This window comes from Rhinolophus sinicus, linkage group LG03, assembly GCF_036562045.2.
Source record: "Rhinolophus sinicus isolate RSC01 linkage group LG03, ASM3656204v1, whole genome shotgun sequence".
In the NCBI taxonomy this organism is placed as follows: domain Eukaryota; kingdom Metazoa; phylum Chordata; class Mammalia; order Chiroptera; family Rhinolophidae; genus Rhinolophus; species Rhinolophus sinicus.
The window spans coordinates 175,682,515-175,703,536 of record NC_133753.1 but is presented as its reverse complement, the minus strand read 5'-3'; the positions used below and the strand labels follow the sequence as shown (position 1 = coordinate 175,703,536).

General features: G+C 41.4%; 1 protein-coding gene across 1 annotated transcript in view; it reads left to right on the top strand.

Moving 5' to 3' along the window:
• The window catches only part of SLC1A3 (solute carrier family 1 member 3), a 78,169-nt gene extending 64,875 nt beyond the window's left edge, over nt 1-13,294 (top strand). The window contains exons 6-10 of the mRNA XM_019737239.2: nt 2,643-2,935; nt 5,376-5,609; nt 6,165-6,359; nt 9,053-9,187; nt 10,957-13,294. Of these exons, the coding sequence (XP_019592798.1) occupies nt 2,643-2,935; nt 5,376-5,609; nt 6,165-6,359; nt 9,053-9,187; nt 10,957-11,161 (1,062 nt within the window). The 3' untranslated portion in view covers nt 11,162-13,294. The remainder of the gene's footprint in view (nt 1-2,642; nt 2,936-5,375; nt 5,610-6,164; nt 6,360-9,052; nt 9,188-10,956) is intronic.
• The last annotated feature ends 7,728 nt before the right edge of the window (nt 13,295-21,022 follow it).

Below are 21,022 nucleotides of genomic sequence, written 5' to 3'. Positions count from 1 at the left end.
CTTATATTAAAGTCTTACTAGTTGCCAAGTACTGTGCATCTTGCATACAAATAGCTCATTGAATCTCTAAATTGGTAAGAAGGCTAATCTTTCCTCTCTCTAGATTCCCTCTCTCTCCCCACCCCCACACCCCACACACAAAAGCCCATCAAGCAAGCAAACCCCTGTATAAAATATATTTATGAGCTTTTTTAAATATTAGGGAGATTTTTCAAGTTTCTGGAAAAATCAAGTGACTTGAAAAATTCAGTAGGTCATTTTTTAAAAGCCTACTACTGTCTTACTTCTAAAGGAGTAACCATATCAGAAAGCAATGGCATCTTCATTTATTGAATGCCTGCTATGTGCCAAGCACTAATGTTGTATTTAGTCCTCACATAAATATAATGGGTACCATTGTCTTTGGCTCATTGATGAGGCAGCTCATCTATGATAATTCACAGGGATTATGTAGCAGGCACAAGGTCTCACAAGTAGTGAATGGCAGACCCAGATTTCAATCTGTTATATTGACTCCAAATTCCATCATCTTTTTATCCTACATTCTGCTTCCTAGAAAGGGATATCCGGGGTGATGACACACCTACCTGGAGGCGATAGTGAGGTCCAGTTTCTGTTAGCCCCCCATATCCAAGCAACTCTTGGCTCTCTGTGTTTTACTCTGAGAGGATAAAATTAGCAAAGTTCATTCTATTCTCACTTGAATAAAAAAAAACTTTGTTACCCAAACATTAAAAGGGAAATAATTAGACTTTCTGTGTTCAGTAATAGTTCCCAAACATTTCCCCAGTTGGTGTCATTTTACCTTTGTCGTAATTTCCTAATCCTTCTGTTTAGAATCTGTAAAACAAACAAAATAAACCCCCGCCGTTGTGAAGGACCAAGTTTCATGTATATAAAGTATAAAAACACATATAAGAAACAAAGTCACCCTTTGATTTTGTCTCCCTTTTTAAAACTTTTATTGACTATTTTTAATAGGTAACGCATGTCCACACTGCAAAATTCTAACAGAATCCTTTCTTTAATTTTTTTTAAAAAGCCTAAGAGGACAAAATCTAACTTTCTTTATTCAAAAACAACTCTAACCATAAATAAAATCCTTTTCTATCCAACCAGCCAACCCCAGCACCACGGGGATTGTTATTCCAGTTAGTCAGCTGGCACTGGGTGACATCAAAAATGCTGATTTCTAGCAGCACTGGGAAAAGTACTGACTCACGCAGATTTATTGTGTTTGGTTTTGGATTACATTTACAGGATTTTGGAGGGGAAGTAAATGTATCTTCCCAGATCTATTTGTCTTAGACCAGAATGCAAACGAGGTAGCAGTCTTGTGAAGGCTACAAACTGTGCCTAAGGAGACAGCGTTGGAGGCACAGGAGAGGCTAATCAGGATTGAAAATCTACCCTAGACAATCCATAAAATGCATAAGCACCCCAATGGAATAGAGATTTAAGAGTCAACTGGATTAGGAGACAAAGAGGGGCCAGGTTTTTTGTTACTTGAAATTACCAGCAGTACCACTGATTTTTCAGGGATATGTCCAGAGTATTGACAGCTGGCCATGTCCGTGTTTCGAAATAATGGTTTGGGACAAGGAAGTATCCCATTTATTCTTGGTAAAGAAACGGCCCGGCACTTTATGTACAGCTGTGTTTTCTTCCCCTAGACTCTAGATCCTGTCAACATCCATACATTATTACTCTTTCTGATGCTTTACTACCATCAACATGAGGGCCAGGAATTCTACTCTCATTAAAATCATAGAGGGATGGGTTTATTTGTTTCATTTGGCCTCAATTAATATACTCGGCATCTCTTGTCTAGGGCATCTATGTAGAACCTATGGGGAAAAGACCGTCTCTTGAATAAGGAAAGAAATGCCACTAGGGACTTGAGAAGTGGGTTGTCATCATCAACTATTAATCAAACACCTATTCTTAAGAATTGGTAACTATCAGGAATGCCTTGAAGACTGTTGTTTTGGGGTTTAGAATATTTAGTATCTCCAACTAAGTCTAGTCCCTGAAGGGCTTTGTTATTGAGCACCATTAGCCAACATTGGTACAATACTTCAAAATTTACAAGATGTTTGCATACATTCTGTTTTATTTGACCATCACAACAACCCCATGAGGTAGAACCAGAACGGTTGTCCCTGCTTCACAGCTGTGGACTATGAGCAAAAGAATGTTAGTGATTTTTCTATAATCCCACAGAGTAAAGGGACTGTTGGGAATACTTGGAGTTAAAGTTTTTACAAGCCCGTGATAGTCATTTGATTCGAGTTTCAAAAGAAAGCAAAAACACATGAGTGTGTTTAGTCTAATATCTTCAATCAGATATAGCTTTCCTATTATGATTGGTTATATGTTTGAGTGTGTGTGTGTGCGCGTGTGTGCATGCGCACACGAGTGCGCTGAGGAAGTATCATCTATAAGTGATAAATGATCACTTATAGATGATAGATAGATAGATAGATAGATAGATAGATAGATATAGGTAATAGATGGGTACATAGCTACTTTCTATGCTTTGAATGCAACATAATGTATATCATTATAGAAAATTTGGATAACAGAAAAGTACAAAGAAAAAAATATCACCTTTAATCCCTGTTGTGCCTTTTCTTTTTAAGTTTAAAACCAACTATGAGAAGAGAAGTATTAAAGTGCCCATCCAGTCCAACGAAACTCTGGTGGGCGCTGTGGTAAACAATGTGTCAGAGGCCATGGAGACTCTTTCCAAGATCAGAGAGGAGTTGGTCCCAGTTTCGGGGTCTGTGAATGGGATCAATGCCCTGGGACTCGTCGTCTTCTCTATGTGCTTTGGTTTCGTGATTGGAAACATGAAGGAGCAGGGACAAGCCTTGAAAGAGTTCTTTGATTCTCTTAATGAAGCCATCATGAGATTGGTAGCAGTGATAATGTGGTATGTATTTCCATTTGCTGTATATGCCATATACAAGATGCTTATTATTGCCATCAACGTGTGCTATACTGAGGAAGAAGCCACCAGGCGAGGTGGCCAATTACAATGATCTCATTCTGGTAAGAAAATCAGTGATTTTCTGGATTTGAACCTATCTGCAAGCCTCTTTTAATAAGTTTGCTTCCCTGTTTTTGAAAGGTGTCAACTCTTTTACTCTGGTGCTGATGGGCTCCCATTCCTCATTCTTCCATTTTATGTATATTTTGTTATTCAGTCAATGCATATTTATTGAACATCTACTATATACCAAGTATATATTGCCAAGCACTATGGATCTAGCACTGAAGAAAATGTACCAGAATGTCCTGGATCTTATATTCTTTTAAGGAAGACAGAAAATAAACAAACAAATCAACCATATACTTTAGTCACAGGTGCTGTGAAAAAAAATAAAATAGCAGGTTTTGTGATGTGATGTGATGTGATGTGATAAAAAGAGACTGACGAGGAGGCATAAAATTTGCCTTGGTTGGTACAGAAAGGCCTCTGAAGAGGTAACATTTTTTGCTAAAACCTGAATTATCTGGAAAAGCCAACCATACAAAATGCCAGGGGAAGAGCATTCCCAGTAGCAAGAAAAGCAAATGTAGAGGCCCCGAGACCCTCAGAAAAACTGAGATCTCCTCTCCTCTGTTTCAGCCCTAAGAAAGAAATGTAAATGGCAGTTCTGCGGCATGCCTGAAGGACTCGTGGGAAGTATTATAGAATGCCAAGCCACAACTTATAACAAAATTTCCTTCAAATAAAGTTGAGAGCAGGAGACAAAGAAAAAGACTAATCCACATAGGAACATTGACCTTGGAAAATAAATTCTCCCCAGCAGAGAGAGAACCCTTTGATTGGTTTAGCCTCATGTAGGGGTTGCTTACTGTTCTCTTTTATTTTTAATCCAGTCTCCTTCTTGGCACCTGAGACATAAAGGTATCCATTTCTAAGAAAAATACTCACCAACATGATTAAAAATATTCTTTGTCTTCATTGCTACCAAAACCCAGAGAAATTCATTTTTCAGGAGTTTGTACAAGATGGATATGAACTTGGGCACAAAGATGGATCAGAATGTGGTCTCCACAGGAGCCCCCAAATGAAATCCTAGGGGCCCTCCTTTGAAATCCTGGCAGGGCTGAAAGTGGACATTTATCTTCATATTATTAAAATGCCTCCACCTTTCACCTCTTTTATGAAAGAAGCCCATTCAGGGCTGCTGAATGAACCTCACATGTAGCTTTTCTAGCTGTACCTTTTGCGTGCACACTCAACATTGAGTTATTACGTTTCTGAAAACAGGTACTTATAATTTCCGGGCCTGTGTTATTAAACGACTTTTAAAAGAAGCATTGTATTTTTCCATTTGAAATAAGTCCTCCACAGTTCCCAGCAGACCCTTCTCCTTAAGGGTGATTGGCCTCTCTGATTTTGGTAGAGAGTTTGATTGTAGTTTACAGCATACATCAGACAGAGGGAGTTGAATACCAGGCAGCAAGGTCCTTGAAGCAACTGGGGTTGTTTCAATATGTACAAGTCATGTTGTGTCTCAGTTGTTCATTTCTTGCCAAGTCTGCAGAGGAAAGATCACAAATGACAGTAGCAGCCTGTGGGTGATACTTCATTAGAACACCTATAACCTGATTGTGGTAGTATATATATGATGTTATTAATTTTAATAGCTCTAAATTTATTTTATGGTGCCTTCCATTTATGGCAAATGGTACTGATTTTCCATTTGCACTGTAACAAAATTTCCTCTTAGAGTAAATTTATTTAAGTAAAAGAGTTAAAGACTAGTATTAAGTAATATTATATGTAAGTGGTGTGTAAAATAGGAAAAAATAATGAAAGTGGTCCTTGAATGAGAGCTGTCTGCAAATCTGAAACACTGAAAAGGCATTGTGTCCATCTTGCTTCAACTTAGGAATCAGGCTCTGATGTGGGAAATGTTTCTAGGGGTCTGGATATTGGTTGGGTGAATTCTGGCAGTTCCAAGCACTTAGCAGGGCAGCAAGAGGTAGGGGGAGTGGGTGGCATCTGAGGACCAGAAAAGTGACCCAAATGTGGTGAAATGAGAATTATCTAGAAAAAAGAAAAAAGAGGTCGGTAGTAAAACCTCTGTGCCTGCCTTTTTTCACAGGTTTAGGAGAAAAACAATTGTGACTTAGAAAAATTCTGAATGACAGAAGGCTAATTCTGCAATATTTATACTTGTTTATATTTTTTTAAAAGACAAGAAAGAAGTTCACAGTTTCTACAAGTCCTAACAGTATCCTGGGCAAAAAAGTTTGGAAATTAACTCGCTTTCACTTTTATTTATCACTTGGTAATTTCTGTGGAATAGCTTGTTAGAAATCAGACTTCCAATTGTGCGTGTGTTGCTTCTACCTAGGTACGCCCCTCTGGGTATCCTCTTCCTGATCGCAGGGAAAATTGTTGAGATGGAAGACATGGGAGTGATTGGGGGCCAGCTTGCCATGTACACTGTGACCGTCATCGTCGGCTTACTCATTCATGCGGTCATTGTCCTGCCTCTCCTCTACTTCTTGGTAACACGGAAAAACCCTTGGGTTTTCATCGGAGGGTTGCTACAAGCACTCATCACAGCTCTAGGAACCTCCTCCAGGTACAGATATATGTGGCTTACTCCTATCAGAAAATGGATCTCAAACTTTACCTTGAACCAGAACCCCCAGGTTCAGGGTAGAGGAAGATATCTGGGGGTTGGGGAAGGCGTGATTTAAATTTCCAGGCATGTCAATTGGCTTTTTCACTTCTGGTGCTAATCAAATTTATTTGGGAGTCAGAGAATGCCTGGCTATATACCCTTTGCGGGGACAATAATGGAAATCAACTATCCTTTCCTGTACACTGTCATCTCCCTCCTCTGGTTGACATTAGCCTGAGGGAGAGATAGCAGAGTGACTCAGCACAGGTTGAGGAGAAATAAAGATAAATGATGCCTCACAGAGGAACCCAGAAGCAGGAGAGCTGCCAAATGACCCCGTGAGGGGACCCATAGTTCCTAACCCTGCTCCCCTATTTATATAAGTGCTGACTAGGTTCCCTTTAACTTAGGACATGGGAGAGGAAGGAACTCTCTGTCCAAAATACCAAACACACTGGCACAGTCTGAACTTTCAGGACCGTCAGCTGACATGCCCTGTTTTACTGTTCTCAGTTCTGCCACCCTGCCCATCACCTTCAAGTGTCTGGAAGAGAACAACGGCGTGGACAAACGTGTCACTAGATTCGTGCTTCCAGTAGGGGCCACCATTAATATGGATGGAACTGCCCTCTATGAGGCTTTGGCTGCCATTTTCATCGCTCAAGTTAACAACTTTGAGCTGAACTTTGGACAGATTATTACAATCAGGTACAATGAAAGTTCTACACAACACTTTCTTAAGAATGACGTTAAACAATGAGACAGTGACGAGAGATGGGGGGAAGAAACCAGTTGGAAAGGGATCACACATAAATAGGAGGTTGGGATTTGCAGGAATAGTTCTATTTTTTTATATTTAGATGTTTTAAATTTATTTTTTGTTAAATTACAGATGTGCACATTTAATGAAATTATTATAGAAATATAGAAATGTAGAAAGTAAAATGTGAAACTTGCCTGCCACTATCACTCCCCATCTTCCTATAGATGGCCACTGTTAATGTTTGGTGTATAAAGACCTTTTCTTATGCATAGACATACACAAACTTTTTTTTTTATAATTAATGGAATCACACCATATATACTATTTGCCACTTGATTGATTTATCAATATGTCATCATAAATATATCTAGCTCTTTCTTTTTAAAGAAATACATAGAAATATGTAATAGATAGAAATAGAAAAATGCATCTTTCTGCAGAATACATAATATGGATATTTCTCTTTTTTTAAAAAATGTTAGATTATACTTCAGTTTTAAAAGGCACTAAAATGTTAACTTTTTTACCGCATTAGAAAATAAAAATATACTTGAAAAACTGGATTAACATTTTCTCTTGGGTTAATTTTGGGGCAGGATAAAACAGATGACAGACCACAGTGACATATAAGTTGAGAAATTTTTTTGTGGACTATTTTTTTAGTCATATTTGAAGTGTGTAGTGAAAGGTAATTTTTTCTCTCATAGCTTCCCCTAATCTCTTAGTTTCCTTCAGAAGAAACCACCATTGCTTGCCAGTTTCTTTAGTTTTCTTCTGGAAATAGTCCACACATATCTGTGTGCATATGCAAATACAATCCCCTCTTTTTGCTTACTGAAGGTCAGCGTGCACAGCAAACAATAAGTAGGTATGTTGGAGACTAAGCCTCACAATCCAGATCAGATCCTGCTCGTCACTGTGTGTGTATGTTATTATTAGCGATTTATTTTGGAGATCAAATAAGTCAGATTTTTTCTTTTTTCCACAACTTTTTATTAATGTTTTGCTACTTTTGCTTCCTCTCTCTCTCTCTCTCTCTCTCTCTCTCTCTCTCTCTCTCTCTCCATGACATTTCACTTGTACACAGTTCAGCATGCATCTTCTAAGAATAAGGATAGTTTTCTACATAACCACAATAGTAAGAATCTTAAAAATACTTCCAGAATATCCAGGCTATATTCAAATTTCCCCAGTTATCCCAAAAATGTCTTTTATAGCTTTTTTTCCTAGACCAAGATCACATCCAGATTTATAGCTTACATTTGTTTTTTTATGTCACTTTCATTTCTATCAGTTCCCACACATTGTTTGTGTGTATGTTTATTTAGAAATAAGTTATATTGGACTGTATATATGTGTTATTGGAAAATGATAATAGTTGTGGGGTCCATTGGGGTGAAAAGATGATACTGATCATGGCCAGAGGTGACACCGGGGAGTTCTGGGCGCCCCAGGCCCAGTCTAGCTACCCTGGGGCTGGAGAACTTATTGTTAGGCATACCTTAGCACACTGAAAAGCCCTGAGTTATGAAAAGGTTCCGCTGCATATGACAGACTTAAAAATAATAACAAAACACTGACTTCAGCAAGATAGAACTGTATTTCTCCTGTGTGGAGCAGCTGTACTCCACAAAGCCCTCAAGGCTGGTAGGTGTTCTATGGTGTAAGGGAGCAAGACTTGAGGTTCCAGCATAGCTGGGGTGTTACCCTCATCCAGTAGATCCACGATGGCTGGCTTATCACCACCTCCAAATTTTAGCCAGTGGGAAGAGAAGGAGTCACATAGCCTGCAAGTTATTTGATCACTTTTCTTCCATTTCTCATTGGCCAGAACTTTGTCTAACGGAGTTCTAAGGGAGGCTGGGAACTATAGTCTTCACTCTGAGCAGCCATACACCAGTTAGACATTCTAATACAATGGAAGGGGAACAACATGGAGGAACCATGAACAGAATCTTCCACAGACTTATCGTTTTATTAATACCACTATCTGTCTAGGTAAAACTTTACTATTTATAAAACATTTTCATCTTCTCACGTTAGCGTGTCAAATAAGCATTTAAAAAAATGAGTCCTAGACAGGTTATGTGCCTTAAAAACCAGGTCTATACTGCCTCCATAAAAATATTTATAGTGCTACAGAATTTTGTTCATAATCATTTTGCTTTTTAATGGATAAATTTGATCTTTTTTTCTGACCTCATTAACCATACAAGTTCAGCATCTTTACAATCTTCTACTTGGACAGAGGAATGATTAGAAACAAACTGCCATTGAACTATACAGTATTTTAGACTTTACAAAATATTTTCAGGTACATGAAAAGTATGTAGCCTCCCATTTCTTCATTTAGAAATGGCTATAATAATAGGACCCACTTCCTAAGGGTTGTTGAAGATCAAATGAGATAAGCCATGCTTAACATATCTGATGGTACATAATAAGCACTTGATAAATATAAGTTAATATGATTATGATTTCAATGGGTTTTTTAACTAATCTTACTTATATTTTTCTAAAGCGCATCCTCTTCTGTTAATTTGGCAAGTCAGAATTTGTGTTGTGTGTGTTTGTGGGGTATACTTTCTGTTGGGGAGATTTGTACAAATGTTTTCTGTTTTGGGATTTCTTTTAACAGCATCACAGCCACGGCTGCCAGTATCGGGGCAGCTGGGATTCCTCAGGCAGGCCTGGTCACCATGGTCATCGTGCTGACATCTGTGGGCCTGCCCACTGACGACATCACACTCATCATCGCAGTGGACTGGTTCCTGTGAGTATGCGTGGACTGTTCACACTTCCTGTCACACGGCACCAACAAAAGGGCAGAAATTAAATTGTTTTTATTGACCCATGCCCTGATATGGAGACCAAGCCCCAGACGCCATGTGCATTCACTCCCTTATCAGCCTGTGGGGCACATCTGGCTGCTACACTTCACACTCCATAAAGCCCTGCAGGGATTGGGAAATCCACTGTCTGCGAAGCCAACATAAATGAGCAAGGCCATTTCTGAATTGCACAACACCCCACAGAACGGCAGGCCTCACACACTGGTTCAGGCCCTGCATCCATGTGCCTCCCATTCCAATGATGAAATGCAGCACAGATGTCCCATCTGAGCCCAACAGGGAGAGGGACAGCCATGCAGACAGTGGGAAGAGAGCTAGCTGCTCTCATTAAGTGGAACTGAGTTTTGGCTCTGGGGAAAGTTCCAAGAAAAGTACCCTCCACACCCTCAGACACTAACCCCTAGGGCCCATCCCTCTGCTCTTTTCCCCTCACCCTTCCAGCTACATTCTTTGCCTCTTTTCTCACATAAGTTCTCTTCCACTTGCAAAAAAATTTCTCCCAGGATTCCCAAAGTAAATGCCTAGAAGGACACGCAGGTGCTGGAGTCAACATATGTTGACTTCACTAGATCTAATGACCATGAAGAGCCCAACGGTGTGCTCAGGGCAGGATAAGTACAGGGGAGGGTAATCAGCTAAGAGCATGAATTCCACTGTCACTTGGATCTGTGTTTGCATCCTGTCCCTGTGTGGCACTGGGCAAGTTACGCGGCCACCCGCTTTCTCCTCTGTGAAAAGGGGATGATAATGTCATCTGCTTCCTGGTGGTGTTGTGAGGATTAAGTCAATGATGCATGGGAAGCATTTAGTCCACTGTCTAGCCCACAGTCAGCACTCAACAATTATGAGGACTTTTATAGTATAAAGCTATGGGTCTCAAAGTTTTTAGTCTCAAAACCCCTTTACACTTAAAAAGAATTGAGGACTCAAAGCTTTTATCTATGTAGGTTATATCTATCAATATTTATCATACTAGAAAAACTTAGAAATTTTTTAAATGTTGAATTCATTTAAAGGTTACAATAATGAATTCATTAACATTACATGTTAACATAAATAATATTTTTATGAAAAAAATATCATTTTCCATACCAAAATTTTAGGGAAAAGAAAAATTTTTAGGGAAAAGAATGAAAAGAATTTTACATTTTTGTAAATCTCCTTAATGTCTGGCTTAATACAAGACAGCTGGAGTCTCCTAACTGCTTCTGTATTTAATCCATTGCAGTATCTTTTGTGTTGTGTTGTAGTCTTTGCAAAACTCTGCTAGACAGTCATGAGAAAAAATGAGAGTGAAAAGGGCAAATAATATCTTAGCATTATTATGAAAATGGTTTTAACCTCAGGGACTCCCCAGGATCTCTGGTCCACACTTTGAGAACTGCTGGTACAAAGGAAGGAGAGTTGTAGGGAATCAAAGAAGTTTTAAATAAAAGGAGGAAGGGAAGGGTCATTCCCACTGTTGGTACTCTAACCTAGTAACTGACAATTAATCATCTATATGGCCTTATAATTTTCAATAACTGCTATTATAAAAGTTAGTGTCTGTTATGTAATACAACCGTTGAGGTATACACCAAGCAGAATTTTAAGAGATGCTTCCAAACACGTAGTCAATGGTTCAAAAGATGAGCTGAAGTCACATGATATTCACAGGCACCTCATTTTCCCTTCTTCCTGCCCTTCCCAGGGACCGCCTCCGCACAACCACCAACGTGCTGGGAGACTCCCTTGGGGCCGGCATTGTTGAGCACTTGTCACGACATGAACTGAAGAACCGAGACGTTGAAATGGGTAACTCTGTGATTGAAGAGAATGAAATGAAGAAACCCTATCAACTGATTGCCCAGGAAAGTGAAACTGAGAAACCCATCGACAGTGAAACCAAGATGTAGACGAACAGAAATGCTTTCTTGAGCACCATGTGTTTTGAATACCATCACAAAACGTTTCCATGTCATTACAACTCATTCTTTCTAGTAAGCCCCTTACCTCCCTACTCTGATAGTATTGTGAAGCATTCATCCAAAAATAAGGGAGGATTTTGCAGTGGCCAAAATGTATAGTGTTTATCCCACATTTGAAATTTTTAAGTAATTTCATGTTAGTCTTATCAAATAAGGTAACTGAGATCAAAAATAGTCTTGATCAGATTTTACAAGTTTATGTGGCACACAATCCTGTCAATGTGATTTTTATAAGTTAGAGTCAAACAAATAGTAGGCTAAAAATATGCTTATAAATCAACTTTCAAAATTTAAAAATCCTTCAGAACACAATTCAGTTTTCGTATCAAAACAAAACAACTTGATAAGCTATAACTGGCTATCAGTTGGACAATAGAAGGGTTTTCTCCCCTTTCTCTTCTGATATGTGTCCTTCTTTTATTAGTAGCAGGACACTATGAAAACACACTTGCACAACTGTGAGGAGGTACATAAAATGAAATTTTCATGTGGCCATGGGCAAGTTACATCTTATCTCTAGGCCTCAGTGTTCTCATCTGTAAAATAAGTGAGTTCCCTAGATGCCTCTGTGTTCTCTTCTAGCCCAAATGTCCTTTGGCATCATGAAAGAGCCTGCCCTCTATTTCCCTTCAGGTCATCCTGTAGCAGGTATCATCCCGTGGAGCATTGGACTTTCAGAAGGAACATTTATTGGGAATGAACATTTCTAAGTAAGGGCAGGTTGGCAGTGTGGTTTACCAGAGCTTGTGTCTAAAATGTCAGTTATACAAGTCATTAGGCCAGAGGTCATTCCAGGAGTGGAGTTATTCATGATCTCTTTGCTCAGTGCTTCCCAACAGGAGAAGTATTCCCTTCTTTCCTACTCTTCCCAAACTGAAAGGACTGCTCTGGGAAGGATGTCTCCTAGCACTCCTCAACTGACAATAGACTTTTAGAAATTACAGTGTAAGACTAGCAACTAGCAAGGGTGCTCCTGGTCTTACTATGGAACACTAAAGAGCCAGCTAGGAAAAAGTGGAGCATGGCTGACATCACAAAGAGGATTTTTAAAACACCAAGATTACAGGTCATCTTTAAGGAAGAACTTTTTTTTTTTTTTTTTTTTTTTGAATGAGGTTTTATTTTTAAACCAGAAACACTATTTCTCTTCAGTTCAAAATCATTTCCCAAGGAAGTCTGCATATCAAAATATAGGGTTACTTCTTATATATTTTAAACAAGTCAAATGAATGGGCTCTCTTTCTGATAGAGGGCTGTGAGCCGGGTGGGTGGTCTCTTGTTTGAAAAGGTTTTGGACTATAATCAAGAGTTCTTAGAATGAGGGAAACAAGATATTTCTTTGTGTTGGAATTCTACTTACCAAATCATTCAAAACCTTCAGCTGGCGTGGGGTTTGGTTTTGTTTTGCTTGTGTCCCTGAGAGAAATGGTAGAAGATGAATCAGTAAGAAGACATTGTCAATGTGGTTCTAAGGGAGGGAAAAAAAAAAAAAAAAAAAAAAGCAGGAGCATTAGTTTCAGGCGAAGCAGCTCCCAGGTTTGGAGGAGATTAATTTTTTCAGCCTCGTAAGGCATATCCAGTCCAAGATGCAGACTGGGAGCTGTCAGACAATACCAGCTGTGTTTGAGTTTCTGACTGAAAAATGGTGAAAAATGGACTTAATTATGCTAACAGACTGAAAATCTAGACATACATCCTCTATATACAATTAGAGATATTTTTATAGCAATCCCAAGCATTATATGTGTACAAAAGTTAACATTAGGCTGTGGTGGAGTAATCATTTAATGTCAAGGCTCTAGTTCGGAAATACACTACAAATGTTAATGTACACGGATGTCATCTTATGATGCCGGTAGAGCGAAAATTAATCATGTCAAATTAATTCTGTTACACAGTGTGATCTCTTTTTATACTAACCATTTCTGATGGAAAGCAGGTCCTCTAGAATGATCCTCTCGCCAGCCCATCACAGGCTCTGCATACATGCACCCAGTGTGGACTGAGAAGCATTACTTTGTAGATGTATTTTCAATAAAGAAAAAAATTAGTTTTACATTATACTTTTGCACGTTGTTATTCTTATCCCTGAAAAAAAAAAAAAAAACATTTATGGAAGTATTGCAATGAGCTCAGGACAATGCTTGGGAAGGAAACCATGCAAATTTTTTTTAGATTTTACTAGATAAAATCTCGCAAGAACCGTCTAGGAGAGACAGCCACAAGAAAATAAGTAAAGACAAGCTCTCCTTTGCCCAACTCCTACCACTGGGCTGGAAACAGGAGGTGAGGGAAGCACTTTGCTGTAATAACCTGCACTTACTTGTCCTCATCAAATTCCTCAGATAAATTGAATCATTTCCGTGTTGGCATTAGAAAAGAACCATTGGTTCTTCCAAAAAATAATTTCCCATCTGACCTTCAAATTAAGTAGATTTATCTATGTGATTACTACTGCCATTTGTGAGAAGAGCTGAATAAGATCTCAAGGGATGTTTCAGAAACAGCCATTGTGCTGGTGAAGCGTTCTAGTCATGAAGAACAACTTGTGGATAGCTGCCTTTTTCCATCATGCCTTTTAATAAATAATTATTCAATTCCAATATCATGGAGTGCCAGATTGAAGAGGTGTCTAGAGACCCTTTCATCTGACCCTCTCCCTGCAGGTGGCAGCCACTTACAGCAGAGGCTCAGGGTCCACACACCCCTGGGTCATCCACGTGAAGATGCCAATGAGTTCATGGAGCTCCTGAAATTATGGGAAAAGTTTTGTGCGCTTGCCTTTCTCTGAGGTAGAAATCCTCAATTTCCATCTATTTCTCCAAAGGCTCTTTGGCCAAAAATCTTACAAGTCACAGTTTGACCAGTACATCCTAACTTGTTTCAAGGCGTCTGTGATATTTGAATGGCTGACTGGGGAAATGGAAGGAGGCTGCTGACAGCCTGAGGGAACCAAACAAGCTCAGGCCACCCTGAGGAGACCCACATCTGCACACCTGTGGGACATACCGGAAATGAGGCATGCTGGGAAGTGCCACCAAAGATGAATCCACTGCTACGAAGCACTTGCCCTCTGCCATCACCAGTTTCCTTCCCTTCTGCAGCCTAAACTGGATTTTGCCCCCTCCACAGTGCTTGAGACGTTGGTCACCAGCCTGTGGGAACGTTATCACTGTTAAGGGACTTGGCAGCTCTGTCAGGGTGTAACTTCGATAATGGAGAGGGAAACAAGCGTACATCTCCACGTGTGGTAGTCGTAAATCTGTTCACAAAGGGAACTATGAAAATTTTTCAGGTTAACATTTTTTAAATGTTTCTGATAAATAAATATATTCCTAACAGAGTTTTGTATCTTACACTTTGAGAAATTGGAAGTCTGTGCTGCCAGCCCATGTTTATCCCATCAGTACCACCATCCCACCCCAAGCAGGATTCCCTTCCCCCCAGCTGAAAAGTCTCGCTTTCCTAATAAAATCCTTTTTTGTAAAGCTTTTATTCATATATGCCAAGTTGAAAACAGATTTTAGTGCTGTGAATTGCGTGGGTCTGAAGGGAACTTGAAGGAAGGGCGCCTTTCCCCGCTGGATGGGAGCGGATTGAGGAGGTCCTGCGGGGGACCGGACCACTGCCCTCTTTCCCGGCGGGCCCGCTGGGCACTTGACCCAAGTCGGCTGTCAGTCACCTGGCCTCCGCAGCAGCGCGCTGCCCCTTCTCCCACCCGGGTGGTCCCAGAACTCCAGCAACAATGACCAGCTCTGTGTGGCCTTTTCCGGGGGGCCAGAGCAGTTGGGAGATGTCACCCCGAAGGCGGGCTCCGAATGAATAAGCCGACAGAAAGAGAGCAAGGAAGGAAGCTGATGGTCGGTCCGTGTTCTAAGAGGGGAAGTGGGAGATGAGAAATCTTGGGGATATATGAGGCCGGGTCTGATAGCAACAATAGCCACCAGGGGGAGCTCGGGTCTCTTCACTAGGAGGGACTGTACTTCCTCTCAGAGAGAATTCGCTTTAAGAGCACATGGAATTCTAAGGTCTGCAGAGGGAGGATCGATATGTGAAAGCCGTCAAGGATTTTAAGATTCTTCACTGTCCCCATATCCCTTTTCCCTCTGGTCACTCTGCTTCTCCAAAAGTCTCTGCCAAGAGCCCCTTCATTTCTGGGTACTCCCTTTTGTCTCCCTTGTTCCCTGCCTCTCTCCCCACCCACTTCTTTTTTTGCCATCCTATTCTGGATTATCACTCCCCATTTCATCACGTATGTTTCCCAGACTCAGACAGGTACTCAGAAAGCAGCATAGTAAAAATGTCCGCTGATTTTCCCCCATCATGCCCACAAAACTGCTGTCTGAAACCTTCACTGTGGACAGTCACATTTTACTGAATTTACACATACAGGAAGGGTTATCAGATAAAACACAGGATACCTAGTTAAATTTGAACTTCAAGTTAGTAACAAATGTTTAGTATAAGTATTAAATAAATAATTTTTAGTATAGGTATGTCCCAAATATTATATGGGACAACCTGTATTTTTATCTGTTTATCTGACAACACTACATAGAGCAAAATGAAGATTCAAGACAATTTATGTTTGCTTCAGTGAAGTAGATGTTATAGGTGAACGAGATTCTGGCATCACTAGAACTAATCATCCTAATTTTTAATTTCTGTCTGTAGGCAAACACAGGTTTTGGAGTCCAGATCTGGGACATCGCCCACTATTTATTTGTTCTGGAGAAGCCATCACTCATTATGTGCTTATAAATCTTGTGGCTGCACTTAAAAAATCACACTTAAGACTTCACAGAACAGTCTTAAATAAATTGAATACCGTTTCAGTTATCCATGCTTGAAATATTTTAAGACTCACATCTGTTTTCTTCTCTTTTCTTTTTTTCTCCTTTCCTTCTCTCACTCCTTCCTCCTGCAGCTCCCCACCTCCCCCACTTCAAACATAAAATATTTTCTGTAATCCATTACAGGGCTGAAAAATTTGGCATTCACATGTTGGTTTCCAATGGAGAACACGTTTTTGTCATTTGGAGTGCTTCTTTTAGAAAAGCACCCATATTTTCTTTTCATATGGCACTATTCAAAGACCAATCATTTCCCAGTCATTGTAAAGTTGGGAACAACGCATTTTTCAAAGTCTCTTTAGGGAACTCCAGCGTCATTCCCACAAAAGCCCCTTCTTTAAGCCAAGGCTGAATCTTATGAAAAGCAGGGCCCAGTTGGTACTGCAGAAGGACATAATATGCCCCTTAAAATCATAAACTCCTTTCCAATAATCACATATATGCAGACACGTTAAAGAGAGTAGTGAGTCTCGTAGAAGATGGTGTCACATGACAACTTTTGGATTTCTTTTCCAACTCCGTTCAGGGGATCCTACAGTGTCCTGAAGGCAGCCAGCTAGGAGCTTGCAGGAGAAGACTATCCAAGAGTCAGTTCCCAAAAGGAACTGATGATGGGTCCGCCCTGGGGAGAACTTAGCACTCAAGGATTCTGTCAGCAACACAAGTCTGGAAACTGTAACCAAATTCCACTGTCTTGGCCCTATTGTGCCTCTGTGAGGTATTGTTTCACTTAAGCTGAGGATGAGCTATTAGCCAAAGAAGTAGAAAACTCAAGAAAGTCTGCACGTGTGTTAGAAAACTAACATAGCTAAACAGAAATTAGCTCCTGTTTCCTTAAACCTAAAAGCTTCAACTTCAGAGAAGTGGTTGGTTCCAAACTTGTACACAGTGCTGGGCTGAATCCATGCCTGAATTCTTGAGAAATTTCATCAGCATCCATGGACCATCTCGGTTAACTCTAGAACACAATGGGACATCCTGGTAATGGTAGTTTTAACACAGCTTCTTCACTGGGCAGGTAGAGTGAAAAGCAGACCAGGATGAGAAAATGTGGGTTCTTGTCTCTGATTTGCTTGTAACCAAAGCTGATCCCTTGACCTAATCATTCACTCTCCCTGGCCCTCAGTGTCCTCCTCTGTGCATGTGGGGTTGGCTGAAACCCACCATCTCCGAACCAATTTCCATATCAGATTCCCATGTATTGGAGGAGGTGTTAAAGTGGGGTTCTGTTGTCCACTAAGTGTAGCAAATGATAGATTCAATTTCAACCCCCCATCATAAATGAGTATAACAATACCTTCTCATGAGGGTGTGATGAGAATTAAACAGATGATAATATAACATTCTCAGCACAGTTTCTGTCACTTAGGAAGATTCCTAAGATGTTTAGAACAAAGTGGGCTCAGTGAAGGGGGAAGAGGCACGAAGTGACGCTGGATGCGGGGAGCATGGTTTCTGGCTCCATCTGGACCCACCATGAGCAGGACGGAACTCCCCAAGGCGGCCACAGACCTACATCTTCTGAGAGGGAGGCTTTGCCGAGGCCTGTCACCCCTGGAAACTGGCATCATGAGAAGCTGCCAGGCCTCTTTACAGAGTGGCCCAGGCCTCTGTGCCCGGAGCGGACCGGTAGCCCCTGCCAGTCTCCTCCAAGGCCTTTGTCAGGCCGGCTCTCCCAGCAGCCCCACACTGCATGGAGGTTTTGTGTAGGGCACAATTCGACACTCTGAGGAGACCACCCAGCTTCCTCCAAGTCTCCCAGAGAACAAAACTGCCCCTCTGTGTGCCAACGACCTACCCCTCTGCCAGGCCCCCTCCCGCCACCCTCCTCCCTGCCAAGGGGGAATTGAGAGACAGTCAGGCCCTCTCTGTGGGAACCCAGGGGATGGTGAGCTAACGAGCTGTCCCCAGCTGGAGGCCAAACGCTCTGTACCTGGGATGCTGCTGCCACCCTGTGGCAAAAGTCTTTCTCTAGGCTCCTGAGGGCCACGGCAGGCTTCACGGAAGCACACAGCATTTACTAGAAGCTCATTACTATGGAGTCAAGCAAAGGCTATAGAGACAGAAAATAGTTCAGAAGTTTGAAGAAAAAAGGAACTTGAAGCATTCTGTGTCTGCAGCAGTGATTCTCAAAGTGTGGTCTGCCTTAGAAAGTCAAAGTCTCAAATCCCACGCTAAACTACCTACCAGTCAGAAACGCAGAGAGCAGAGCCCAGAATCTGTTTAACAAGCCCTCCAGGTGGTTCTGATGCCCACTAAAGTTTGAGAACCACTTCTCTAGAGCCGTCTTGCAGACCAGGTGAGGACCCTGGATGTTATTCTAGGTGTGATGGGATAACACTGGGACTCTGAGAGGCAAGAGATTCTTTATTTTATCTCAAACTTATCTGCTCGTCCTCCAGGCTGACAACCCAGTCTTTGCCCACCTAAATAGTCTCCTTTGGGTCACTTTCTATTTAAAGGCTCAGCATCTTTCGGTGCAATCCCCTAGACTTCCTGCTCCCTCCCCTCTTCTGCACATTCTTCATCCAGCCCTGGAACTTGCTCCCACCAAAGCAGAGTCCCTGTCAGAGCTGCTGGCTCTCAACCTGATATCCACATGGCACAGGAAATGAGAGTGTGGTCTCAGATACGCAAACCACACATCTGTTGGTTCAAGGCAGCCTAGCACAGTAAGGGGGCAGTGTCAGCTCTCTGCCCCTGGTCTTCTCCTGTTCTCCTCCGCTATGTAACACCTGCCCTCTTGGAGAAAAAGCTTCTCTCCTGGGTTCCTTTCTTTTTCCAGCCACCCCCACAGCTGGAAGGATTTATTTCTGTGTGGGGACAGAGCCCCAAAGAGCAATTTCCAGGCTCTCAGCCTCATATGGAGGGGTGCTGGCTCGGGTGGTAGATGGCCATCAGCTGTGGCTGGTTGGCCATCAGCTGTAGCCATTGAGCCATTGGCCACTAATATAACTGCTGTGACTACGGAGGAGAGTCGAGGAGAGTGGAGGAGAGTCGTCGGTCGGTTGGCAGAAAAACGGACAGCAGGTCGCACGTCCGGTGAACCCAGCCTCCAGTGAGACCATAGTGGTATGACTCCCCTACCTATGGCTCCGTGGGTGTTCCTTTTTGGCCTCACCATATCCTGCGTTCTTGTGTGGGGAGCAGGAGCAGAGACCCCGCAGGCTTCCCCACACGACATTCTGTCACCCACTTCTCTTCCTACATGAATTTCCCACTGAAAACCCTATGGGCTTGTTCAGCAGGCCTGGGTCTTGATAAGCTAAGAATGGAAACGAGGGAATTTAGAAAATCTCTCTTCACAATGCCTGCTGTCAAGTCTATTGCCTTGAAGTAAGATCCTATTTTGAGAATCAGAACCTAAATACGTACTATCGATTTCTTTCTGCTGTAATTATACTAATTTCTTGAGGCAGATGAGTGCCCTTGGCTGGCTTGGCAGGAAGTATATTCAAAAGAGCAAAAGAAAATTATATCAACTTTTCCCACCAAAATATTCTGTAATTTTTATAATAATGATTATTATTATAGAAAAATGAGGCCCAGGAAGAGGGAAATTTCACTGGGGTCCTTTTTCATTCAATCGACTTTCCCAGGGTCTTTTCATAGACTGATTTTTTTTACTTCTGCTTAACAAGTCCTTATTGCTACCTTTGACATTTATTCATTTAAGAAATTCAAACCACTTTGAGCTTTTATGTCTGACTTAGGTTACACACACACACACACACACACACACACACACACACACACACACTTTCTTCTGATTGTCTATCCCATGATGTAGTGACTTGCCCTGTATCATGATGCCAGGTCCCCCTGGACTTCTTGGCTGCGTTTAGAGTCCCCGTCAGAGAAAAGACTAAGGCCCCAGTTGGAGAAAAAGCTGAGGAGTTGTAGAGCTCAGACCCTGTAAAGGAATCCACACTGGGGCTTCTGGACCCTGAATCAAGTCCGGCCATTTTCCTCAGGTAAGAGCCCTTTTGAAATGGAGAGGGTGCTTGAAGTAAAAATAATGAAAGTGTTTTTCAAATCCACCCCCAAAAAGATCAAGAAAACCTTGACATAGGAAAGAGGCCACTATTTACTATTTGTTTCCTGCCCAAATGGGAACCAGAGACAGGGATGGCAATAACATCTCTCAGGGGCCCTCATTAGAAGAAATCAAGCAGTCAATATAAGCAGAATGGGAAAGATCCCTTACCCACCTGTGTCAAACTCCCAGACTCCAAATAGATGCTTCCTCATTCCTGCCTCTGTTATTTGCTACCTGTGTGACCTTGGAGAAGTTTTATACCCTCTCTGAGCCTCAGTCACCTCATCTGTAAGATGGGAATATTAAAACTTTTACCTTGCTGTGGTAGTTGTGAGGGTAGGTGCTCATGCATACATAGAGCAGGTAATGACAAAATAACAGGCATTTATCTTAAAACAGGTTCAAGGAATTTATAATTTGATGGAGAGGAGAGATAAAAGCAATCACAAGAAAACAATGCCAATGGTCATATGGATTCTTAGGCCAGGGTTTCAGGGAAGCTGAAGTTCTAGGAAATCAGTCTCTCCCTCAGGTAACATAACTATGAGGATCTCGCACACTAAAATATCCCTGTAAGCACCTCCATTATAAAACAAGTCACGGCACCCTGCTGATTAGCATATATTACCTTGAGCTTTGAAAATTCAGTCTTCCCAGCTCCCCCTGAGCGCCTCACAGGGCTTCGTGGCTAGATTCTCCAGATGGGATATCTGACCCACCAGTCCCAAGCGCATTCATAATTGTCTGTTAATTCAACAACATTTTGAGCACTTACTGATTACCAGCCAGTCACAGATCCTAGCAAGGAAAATCATTAAATTAGTAACATTATTCATGTGATAAGTGCTAAGCGAAGGACAGACAGAGGAATTCCAGTGAAAACATTGCTGTACACTG